The sequence below is a fragment of the Cucumis melo genome, chromosome 1 (assembly GCF_025177605.1).
Source record: "Cucumis melo cultivar AY chromosome 1, USDA_Cmelo_AY_1.0, whole genome shotgun sequence".
NCBI lineage: Eukaryota > Viridiplantae > Streptophyta > Magnoliopsida > Cucurbitales > Cucurbitaceae > Cucumis > Cucumis melo.
The window spans coordinates 2,702,794-2,715,113 of NC_066857.1; the positions used below are offsets into that span (position 1 = coordinate 2,702,794).

Below are 12,320 nucleotides of genomic sequence, written 5' to 3' on the forward strand. Positions count from 1 at the left end.
GGTGTAAATGGGTAGAATTGGGTTGGATTGGGAGACATTCTCAACCCAACCCATATTGGATTGTCGAGTTGTGTCGATTCATTTCCAACCCAACAACGATTGCTTAGCTTCTAATCTATCGTTTACCCTTTTACACGATTGTTTAAAAACCTTCAAACAATCGTTTACTTCTTACACGATCGTTTAATAAAATACTCATAACTTTACTTTTATTAAATAAATAATAATATATATATTATTGATTGGGGTTGGATTGGATTGAACCAAAATTTTCAATCCAACCAAGTCCATGTTTTGAATTAACCCAACCCAACCCATATAACATGGATTGAGTAGTTTGAATTGTCGGATTATTCGAGTTGGACTTACACATCTATTATCAATGAATAAATTTTAACTCTAAACTTTATCATCAAACTATAAAGTGATAGTGAAGTATGGAAAACTAACATAAACTATATGTATATAAATGTTTGGATTGGTTGTAATTAAAAAGGATGGGAAAGGGAAGTAATAAAAGCTTTACATATATAGGAGATTAATGCAAATACTGGAAAGATTGGGGGGGTATAAGTGCAAATGTTAGGAATGCCCATAACATAGAAAACCGACCAATCAGAAGCTGCCACTAACCATACATTGCATCTAAATAGTGGCAGCTCCCATAATTAATTAATTAATTCTATCTTATCCACGTGTAGGGTGAAGATTCAGTTTCATTTCAACATTTACCCTCCAACTGTTCTCATCCCATTAATTGTCCCATTCCCATCCCCTTCTCTTCTAACCACAAACCTCTCTTTCGTGTGACTTAACTAACTTCCTTATGTACTCTTTCGTACTTTCACACCTCTTTTTCTTTTTTCCAATTTTATTTTCCTAATTTCAACTATGTGCAAAAATTTAACTTAAAAAACTCAATTAGTTTAGCATATTATTGTTTAATCTTTATTTATTTAGGGTTAACATATCATATTTTGAAGTTTTGTTGAGGAAAATATCATTTATGGCGATGGATTCGAAATTTAAAAGTATATAAATCAACGTTGAGTAGAAAATGAGAGTTTAACGAGAGAAGTTTATTCTATTTGATATGTTATAACCCATTTAATTATATTAATATATTTCGAAACTCTCTCTATCAGTGAATTTTGATGTTTTTTTAAATATATCTAACTAATAAAAATAAATATTAAATTTAAAATATAATTATTTTATAATTTTTTTAAAATATAAATGTTAAATATGAGATTTATATATAAATTAAAATCATAAATTAATAATTGTATTAATTTAAATTTTAAATTTTTGTCAATTTAGCTATTTACATATTCTTCCAAATTTCAATCCACTAATATCTCGTAAAAATTCGTGATTCGGGTCAATAAAATCTTTGAATTTTCATAAGTTAATCAATTTAAAGTTTTCGTTAAAATTACCTTCGAAATCATTCATACATCAATTCTCGTGCAAATGGACGATGAGGGTAAATACGTGAACGATTTTGAAAAGTAATTATATATATATATATATATATATATATATATATATATATATATACTTGATATATAATTATAAAAATCTCACAATTATACAACCATAAATTGACATATTTCTTCTAAAATTTAAATATAAATGACCAAAATTGTAATTTTACAATTTTTTTTGTCCCTCACAACTAATTTTGTTGACCATTTGCAAGTGGGTGTAAGGTTTCAAAAATCTTTATATAAAGGATCCACCTTTTTAACACCTTTCATGCACTTCAATACTTCTCTCTATCACTCTCCAATTACAACTACAAGAAGAAGAAGAAGAAGAAGAAGAAGAAAAAACAGAAATGGTTTGCTTTTGCTTTCTCGTGGATCAGACTCGTCAGATACGGCGGAGCAAACCGGCTGCCGGATTTTGTTCCCGGTGTGGCGGCGGAGCCAGCGTCGCCGACATGAAGACCGCTACAAGATTCTGTTTCGTCCCATTTTATTGGAGGTCTTGGAGAGCCATTATTTGCACTTTTTGTGGAGCTATTATCAGATCCTATCGCTAACCTTTTTTCTTCTTCTTCTTTTTCTTCTTCTTTTTCTTCTTCTTCTTCTTCTTCTTCTTCTTCTTCTTCTTCTTTTTTATTTAGAATAACTTCTCTAATTTTTCTTGATTTAGTTAATTAAATCCCTAATCCCATATTGTATTGGAGAAATTTTTCCGATCTTTTCACGTTTCATTGTAACAACAGTTTCTTGATTATATATAATTTTAATGATGTTCATATTCCTTTTGTGTTTTTCCCCCACTGTGAACAGGAATAAAAATGATCTCAAATTATGAAATTGATTATTTTCTTCGAAAAAAAGGATTATTACTATGTAATAAGGTTCATTTATGCTTAAGGATCAGAGTTTAAATGAAGGAGAATAATCTCAATAAATGTTGAGCTGAAAGTGGAAGAGAGAAAAATTGATGATTCAATATATGTCCAAAGTTCTGTCGGATACAAAAATGAAATGTAATAATGGTAAGGAGTGTGACCAGAAATCAATGTAAAATTACAAAAAAGATTTCAGCTTTTTACATTTATTTGGGTAAATTTGGTGGGTTTGATTAGTGAATGTTTCCTCAGAAACTTCACTTTTAGTTTTCACTGACCAAATTCCCTCAATTCCATTATTCACCCACGTTGAAGTTCAGCTGCCAACAGTAAACATGAATAACAAATCAATGTTATATGAAATTTTTCTAATTCACTTGACCTTATTAATTCGATTACTTGACTAGTTTCGAACCTTATTAATAAACTAACGTTCTCACATGTGAGTCGCTTGTGCCATAGGCAACAAACTTGAGAGGCAAAAAGGATAACTTTCTAAAGGTGTGAGGCATCTTTCAGTTTGACTCTTTTATCATTTCATTTCATTAAAAACTATATAATATAAACAAAATGAATATGGATATTAATTTGTTTGTCTTTCTTAGCAGATTATTGAAGCTTCTATCAATCACTTCATGGGATGTCACAAACTCTTACCTGACCAACAATAATTATAAAAGGAGGAATCAAAAGCGACGTAAAGTTGAGGCTTTTATCCACATAAGAGGATATTCCTATTCCCAAGATACCAACTACACAGCTAACATTTCTAAGCAGGCAGCAGATTCCAGCTGCCTCATTTATGATGAATTGATACTTTTACATAGAAGAAGAAACATGTTTTTCTGCTCTACCTTTCATCATCCTTTCCAATACCCTCATTTGCTTGTCAATGCCAATTGCCAACCACTGCATTCAATATTCCCACCTCTATTCTGTCTGTCTGATTTCGTGAAGATCATTTCTATCTCTTAATCTTTCACAACTTGAAAGCTCTCTGCACATTGCACTGTCCGATGTTCTAATCGTTGTTAATGATCACATTATTTATATGACACACCAACATGAAACAGATGATGTAAATTAAACGGCAATACGTTGTTAATACCACGCAAACTCATCATCATCATTGTCTTTGTTGCATATTCTATTCTTTACTAGAGAATGCATAGAAAGTACTGAATCTAAAAGTGCTATAATGGTCAGTAAAGACATTAAATAAGGCTGAGTTTAATCTGAAATTTCTCTTCTTGGTTGTCCTTAAAATGTTGTATGAGAAGAGCATCATACAAAGAAATGAAATGGGAATAATCAAGGCAGAAGAATTGTTCTGCAGATTCAATCAAGCTTTTGCGTTCCTTGTGAAGTCAATGCAGGTCTGGCAGCTGCAATCTGAAAATCGACATATATCACAGCCGAAGCAGACACAGGAAGTGCATCCCTTGCATGTTGGTGATCGGATGCATCCCCTATAAACCCTCCGGCTCGCTCGTTCTTCATCAGTGTCGCATGTTATTCTGCAAAACAAGAAGTAATACGTAGTTTTATTGGACTTTCAGGATCACAAGGGTAATGCAATCTCAAAGTAAATACCGAAATACGTACTTGTCATATGGTAGATCAGCACAACTCCAATCACTATCTGCCAAAGCATCATGGTGAATTCGGCATTCCTCTTTTGTCCTAAGTCGAAATCTGCGTTCCTTGTTACAACTGCTACATCGAACAAACTCATCACGGTGACACGCTCGCCCGTTTTGGGATCTACTGGATCCATTGCTGTTTTTTAGTGCCTGATTGTAGTATTTGAGAAGAACAGTCTTGTACAACGGAACCTTATCTCCATCAACTATGACCCAAACATTGTTCTTCCATTTTCTTGCTGTTTCTCTTCCGGAGTGCTTTTCAAATGCAGCAGGAGTCATCTTGTCTAGTTGGTAAAGTTATAATCCAGATTAGGAATAAGGAATCTCCACATGAAATAAGATCATCTCTTAAAAATTACCTCATCGGCATGCATAATATACTTTTCACATTCAGATAAAGCAGAGTAATCATATTATTAAAACATGCACGTTTGCCCTCATATAGAACCAATCGGATTGATTCTGATAAAATAATAAATCCATGGGAAGGTAATTTTAAACTAAAAGAATTTTCACGTGAAAGAGGCATAAATACTGGAGCACTAAATGAAACCAGCTTTAGTTCAGTTGATCCATACATCATATGAAGATTAACTAAAACAATCAAAATTATATAATATAACAAATCGACCTGAGAATCATCATGTGGTTTTTTACTTGCTTATGCTTTGTGCCCTATTCATTTGGATGGGATATTAACATAACGAGCTATTTAAAGACATTCCTCAAGTGTTATAGCTTGTTCAGGTCCTCAACGATCGACCACATACACAATCATTAACAAGAACAAAGCTCTCATTTCCTTAAGTGGCAAGCATTATATTGTGTCAAGACAAGATGAAAAATAAATATCACCAAATGCTTCATAAAATATAAGCAGCCATATGAATAACCAAAAGAGCTACTGGCATTAAGATGTGATACTAAGATTAATCTGCCCAAAAAGAAAGTAAGAAACAGAACCTTACCGTCAAAACCTAATCCAAGAAAGCAACTGTAGAGCACAAAACCACAAACCAGATAGCATTTCCATTATTTCATATTGGATTTCCAGATTCTCAGTTTTGAAGCTAAAACATTTTGGTCATAGACAAAACAATCAGTTAGAAATGACTTTGTATGTGCTTAAAAACACTTATTAAGACACTTCAAAAGTAATCCCACACACGTTTTAATCAGAAGATTCTCATCAATTACCACATCAATATTTGAAAATTTGGTAAAAGAAAAACCATACGTGTTCTTGCTTAGCATTATCAAATATTGTTGATTCACTCAGACAAAACAACAAACACTTCAACTGCATGCCATGAAAATAAATAACCCACTTGAAAGACTATACTCTCCATCTCCATCCGTAGGACTAGTTCTCTTATCCTCTTGAGTAAGACCCTAACCCTATCCATAACCCCAATGAATGCAGGGACAGAAAGTGACACCCATTAACGTCAAACTTCATTTTTCAAATCCATGAAAAGACAAATGCAAGGACAAACCCACCAAAGCATGCATAAAAATGAAAACAGAACTGAGAAGAAACGAAGAACTGTATTTCGAATATCATCACAAGTATCCCCAAGTAAAGAACTCAGCTATATATCATACATTCAAGATATGTTAGTGAAGAGACTGAATATAAGAGAAGAGAGAGAATGGATTAAAGAAACCTTCATGACAACCGGGAGTGCATTCACAGGTGATTTCAAGTTCACCATTAACAAAAATCCTCAACCTTCCAACAGAATCGCCATATCGATGACTAGTACAGCCACAAGTGACTTCCACAAAATCTCCACCGAACTTAACCCCACTCATCTCACTCAACTCTTCGCTAGAAAACAAGACCAACCCATTTTCATCCACCCCACTAGCCATCTCCCACTCGAATGTCCGATTAACTCTGTAAATCAGAAATCTAGATTGAACCCAGAAACGGAATGGGGGAGAAATCGAAGAAAAGCGTAGAGAACCCAGAAAAATTCAGGTAAAAAAAGATATGGGGTTGGTGGGGTTTTTTTATTTATGGAAAATAGAAAGAATCTGGATAGGCGGTCATATTGAAAGGGTAGAGATAGATCTTGAGGAAGGCATGGATGGAGAAAGAGAGGAAAATTAAAGGGTTGGTTTTGGAGTTGGAGGGATGGATGAATTTGAATGAAGAAATGAGACCTGGGTATAAGGGAAGGCAATGACGTGTGCGAGAGGGGGTTATTGTTATGCCCTTCTTGCATGATATGATATGACATTAGAGAGAAGAGAAGAGAAGAGAAGAGAAGAGAGAGACACACACTGAAGAGGAATCGGGGGCCGTTCATGCCTTTGCTTTGCCAAGCCTTCGCCTTTTTTTTTTTTTTTTTTTTTTTTTTGAATTGTCACTCACTTTTTCGTATGCTTTAAAAAGATTAATTTCTTTTCTTTTCTTTTCTTATAAATGTATTTTGTTTACTTCATATATACTAATTCGTAGATTTAAACTTTCCATTCTAACATAAGTATGTATTATGGTTAAGTTGATAAGGTTATTAAGTATATTTTAAAATTTTTGAGATGTATATAGATACAAAATTAAAAATTGATCAAGGGTTTATTAAACATAAACATATAAGTTTTAACAACTTTAACCTATACTTTATCCTAGTTTATTTGATTAAATTTATGCAGTGGGCATGATTGAAAAAATTAATTATATAAGATAAAGAGTTGCATTTTTAATATAAATAATACATGCATGTATAACATTTATAGGTAATATAGTGTGATCAAAAGCTTGGTGGTTTTCTTTGGACATTTAAAAGCTTCCTTTATAAAGCATTAAATTGGAGATGACCAAGTAATCCTTCTTAGTTGGATTATTCTCTTCGATTATTTTTAATATATATGTAGAGCATTTAATTAAAAGTTTGAAAAAAAAAAAATAATCATATTATACATATAACATAATCTAACAAAAATAAAATTTATATTTTATTCGTGATATTCTTCGAACAAATATCAAATATTATAGATATTGCAGTTCTTTTTAATATTATTTTACACTTGATTATTATCTTTATAATTATCATCTTAAGTTTTTAATTTTTTAAAAAGATATTAAGTGTAACCTAAATTACAACTAATCATTATATTGGCTCTAAATTAGGATATTTTAAATATGTTTTTTTTTTTTTAATAAAAGAGAGAAGTTTAATGCACGACGTAGAAAGTTTAAACTTTATTTCAAGTTGGATATATTTTATTGGTGGGATTATTTTATGAAATATGTATAATTGAATTATACATATAAATGCTATGAAAGGCATTAAGGGGTAGAGTGCACTTTTGGTGGTTGATGCCATTGAATTTGCATTATTATTTTGTCCATGATTTAAATAAAGTTTTTTTTGTTTTTGTGGGAGATGGGGATGTGATTCCCTTTTTACTTTATATTTTGGAATTGCCCAATTGGGATTTGCTATGACTTTTCCCTTCCCCACTACATGCACCAAATTATATTTGTAAGTAAAAAGGCTATATGATCAAAAGCACACATTCAAAAGCCAATTCAACTATGTCTACTCTTCACTAATAATTTCAATTTCTTTTCCTTTTCTTTTTAGAAAATATATATATATATTTTATAATAAGAAAAAAGTTGGAGGGCTATTTTTATATTATAAAAACTCATTTTGGTGGTTAATTGATGGAAATCTATTTTTGAAAGAGAAAAAAATCAACCACTTATATGTCTAAAGTACTTTAAACTAATTTACAAATCCCTTATGATCATATTCATTCAAACTCCTAAATATTCATAAATAAATAAAAATTTGGACCCTTATTAATCGGAGGGTCATCCATTTATTACTTGAGAAATCAACTTTTGAAGCATGGATATAGCTTTTAAAGATAATGATAATCAAGAGTCTAAATTGATTGACTTATCAAAATGAATTATAAGTTTTACACATGAAATTCGTTTATAAAAATTTGGAAGATGATGTAAATTGATATATTTATTAAAATCGTGGTTTAAATTGATACAATTTAAAAGCATAAATTGATATTTGTTCTCCTACCATTTAACTGCCTAATTAATTATGAGAAGGAGATCATATGCATGAAGAAAACAGTACTTTGGAATAGCTACAAATTAAATTATTGTTGATGAACTAAAATACTATACACAAATAACAATAACTTTCAAATAATTCATCTAGAATGGAATGTCAAATAATAAGTTTATTAATTTAATTTAAATTCAAATTAAAGTTTTTTTTCGCTCTTTTATATATATATATATATATATATGGTATATAATGGTGTCAATAGGGCATAAATGGGAATGAAGAAAAATGGAATTATGTGCTTAAACATGGTCAAAGATTAGATTAGCAATGTGATTAAATTATTCTAATGTTAAATAATCCAGACGTTATTAAGACTTCGTTTCATAACCAATTTTGTTTATGGCGTTTGTTTCTAAAAATAAAGTTTATAAACACTACTTTTACCTTTCGAACTTTCTTTATATCTATTATATTCTATATTTTACTAATTATTTAAAAAACCAAACCAAAATTTGAAAATAATTAAAAGTATAGCTTTTTAAAAACGGTTATTGTATATAAAATTTGATTAAGAATTTAATTACCGTAATGAAAAAAATTAAATATGCAATTTATGATGAGACACAAAGAAGAAATATGTTTAATTAAAAAAAAAACGGTTACCAAACATGATCTTAACTTTTCTATTTTGTTGGTACTCTTAATTCACAAATTGACCAAAAAACTTAAGTTAGTGGGGTGAAGTCAAATAATCAAATTTTCTATCGATCGCTACTCCCGATCATTCGTAGGTTTGATATATAAAAGAGGCTAAAACACAAAACCTTCGTTGATCCATTTTTAATATTACATCACTCAAAAGAGTTACTTTTTTTTCTTTTTTTTTTTTTTAATTACAACATGTAAGTTAAATTTTTGTAGTTTTTTTTTTTCTTTTTAAGAATTATATCTCAATTATTGTTTATCATTATTTAAGTTAAACTCTCTTTTTAACTACACATACCAATATCTATATTTTATAATATAACCCTTTATTCGATTTTGTTTATTTAAGAAAACATTATAGTTCATCTGATCTTTTCATGCATTTAAAATCTCGAAATATAAATATTCTTAGAAGAAAAGAAAAGAAAAAAAGAAAAGTTGTAAGCTAGAAAGTTGAAAATGAGATTGGAGTTCCAATGATTGATGGTTGGTACTATTAGAAAACTTAATGTGGATATGTAAACAAGTTGGTTGCAAATTTAAAGTTTTGTTCTTCTTTCTTACGGTCCTTCCTAACAACCTTATTCCAACTTAATTTGGACGGCACCTAACTCCTAATTATTTAGCCCACAACTTTTTCAATCCATTTTGATTGACTTATAAAAAATTTTTTTAATAAATATTTTATTTAAACTCTTTTGATGTAAATTGTTTAAATACATTTCAAAAACAACGGCCCATCGAGTGGTTATCAAATATTTTAACTTTTTTCAAAATTACTTATATTTTAGGTTAATTTTTATAAATATAACAAAATACCAAAATATTTAGTAACAAAATGAAAAAACCCACAAAGCCGGTAGAAAATTTTAGGGTTTAAGATTTAGGGTAGAAAAATTTCATAAATTCCATATTTATCTTTGATATTGGAGACAATTCATTACTTATTTTTCTTCTTCTTCTTTGCGATCTATTCACCTTCTCTTCCAGATTCGTTCAACGCTCTTTCTTCTTCTATTATTATCTTTATTCCATATTTCTTAAGCTCCACCGTTCATCTTCTTTTGGGTAAATAAAATGCAGATTTATTCCAATATTTTCTTTCTTCTATTTTTATTCATCTTCTTTTTTTTTTCTTTCTTTTTTCATCTTTTCTTTGTTTCTTACCGTTCCTCTTCCAGGATATCAAGATCGTTTAAATATCACTTTGATGTGACCTAAACGATTGTGTAGAAAATACTTCGTTTAGATCTGAATCATTTTTCTATACAATCGTGTCTCATTTCTTACACGATCGCGACACGATCGCGTATCATGATCGTTAAGAAGAATAATTACACGAAACATTTTTTTCATAGTTAAAAAGACTACACGATCGATATCTTTCCTAGACAATCGTGTATCATTTCCTACACGATCACATATCATGATCGTTCAGAAGAATAATTACGCGCATGTGTGGCCTATTAATCGCATGTTGACAGGGCCATTTTTGGTATTTTGCATCGTAGGCACGTGAATTTTTTTCGTTTTCAAAATTGTTTTTTATACAGTATAAATATTTTGCCGGTTCGTTATATTTAAAAAAAAAATCCTATATTTTAAACTAATTACTTGTAAATGTATTCAAAACACATCAATTCAAAGGACTTGATATTATCTTTAGATATCTATAAATTTACTATTACTATTACAAGCTTACCTTATGCACCAACGTGAAGTTTCAAGTGGCCACTGTTAATGAAAATGGGCTTTGGCCCAACCACTTTCTTGTTGGGCTTTGGGTGAGGGAATCAAGCTAGCCCAACCCTTTTGTTCTTTGGTTCGAAAATACCAATTTATCAACTAAATTTCTGTATTAATAAATTTAGAGTTTGTGGGTTTAATGAATGAAAATATAAGTTTAGTATGATGCTCAAACAAATGAGATGTGACAAAGAGTATAAATTGTTAGTTCTTCAAAAATACGAATTTGTAAATTTTCACAGCATCAATTGAAAATAATTAGCTTTGAATATCGTTTATGCGTCAATTTTAATTGTCCATTTCACTTTATATTTTTCGCTCTAAACATGAAAAGAAAACAATTATGTTTAAAAAGGTTTATAAACTCCTCAAAAGTTTGATTCATTTGGTACACTTTAAAAACATGAAAAAGTGGGTTTTTATTTTTAAACTAAAAATGAATAGAATAAGAAAGGCACACCGAGAAGAGTTAGATTGGAAGGCAAACACACAAGGATTCAATATTGAGTTATGTACGATAACTTCTTGTTCATAGCATTTCTTACTTTAAAATATTATTTTTCATTATTCTACCTTAATATTTGTTCCATTTTAGTCCTAGTATTTTTACATATTTTAAAGAAATTTTAATAAAAGTTGACAAACTATTTACACTCCATAGAATCAAATACAAAAGTTTTTACATTTGATTTTTCTATGAAATGTAAATATTTTTTTGTTAAATATTATATTTTTTTACCATTTTCCCATATATATATAATATATACAAAAAAAACTTATAGCATATAATGATACATCCCTCCACAAGTAAAATAATCATATTTCATAGAATATAAAAGTATAGTTATATAAATAAAAATTAGATTTAAAATAATTAATTATATTACAACATTTTAAAAAAAATTATAAATATAACAAAATTGGTTAAATATATCAAAGTTTGTCGGTTGTTAGAGTATGAGTGATGTTATTGATGGGGAGAGTGGGGGGCTCTTATTCATGTGGCTACTGAATGGCTTTCGATGGAGATTGATGCTATGGAGGCGGAGGCTCTTGCTCTTCTATGGGGGCCTTGAAGTGGTGATGGAGCCTTGGCTTTCAATAATGGTTATAATGGGTTGTGTATAGACTTATGATCATCCTTTTTTTTTATTCAATTAATCACAAACATATATATATATATATATATATATAATGTACAAGAAAGAAAAATGGGGTATGTGGTTTCGATTTTGTAACGTGAATAATTTGGAGTAGTTAAATAAAGTCAAAGACTTTAGGGGCTCAAGAGCAGCCGACACAACCTCTAAATATATATCTCAATAAATAAATCCATTAAGAAAAGAAGAAGAAAAAACCTTCAATTAATGTTTGTGTTTTTCTTTCTTTCTTTCTTTCTTTCTTTCTTTCGGTGTCTTAAAAATATACTTTTGGTTTTGGTATACCAATAAAATAAAGAGCTTTAAATTCCTCAATTTCCCCAAATGAAATATTTATTTATTGTTTTAGAAAACCAACTCTAACACATTTGGTATCATAGGACAATTGCATTTTGAATTGTTTCTTATAGGACCAAAAAAAATCACGTCATTTTCTTTCTTTTTAGGTCTCAATTTGCTTTCGTAATTAAATACTTGCTACTATATTTCCATTTCATCATTGATTAACTTCAATAAATACACATAATATACGATTGAAAAAATATGTTAAATTATTAATTACGTTTTATGATCTACTCACGGTTTGTTTGAGTTTAATTTGAATTTGGTTGATATAAATTAGGCTTAGCTTCAATTTGATTGATGTGATTTT

The 12,320-nt window shown here is 29.7% G+C and overlaps 2 protein-coding genes across 2 annotated transcripts; one reads left to right on the forward strand and one right to left on the reverse strand.

Moving 5' to 3' along the window:
* Positions 1–1,749: 1,749 nt before the first annotated feature.
* On the forward strand, positions 1,750–2,271 carry LOC103495535 (uncharacterized). Its single transcript, XM_008457125.3, has one exon. It carries the CDS (start codon positions 1,841–1,843, stop codon positions 2,045–2,047), a length of 207 nt encoding a protein of 68 aa, XP_008455347.1. The 5' UTR covers positions 1,750–1,840; the 3' UTR covers positions 2,048–2,271.
* A 1,173-nt stretch (positions 2,272–3,444) lies between these two features.
* Positions 3,445–6,331, reverse strand: LOC103495536 (protein ULTRAPETALA 1). Its single transcript, XM_008457126.3, has 3 exons — positions 5,679–6,331; positions 3,971–4,295; positions 3,445–3,882 (listed from the first exon to the last, which is right to left on the reverse strand). The coding sequence occupies exons 1-3, from the start codon at positions 5,884–5,886 to the stop codon at positions 3,708–3,710; spliced, it is 708 nt and encodes a 235-aa protein (XP_008455348.1). The 5' UTR covers positions 5,887–6,331; the 3' UTR covers positions 3,445–3,707.
* Positions 6,332–12,320: the final 5,989 nt, after the last annotated feature.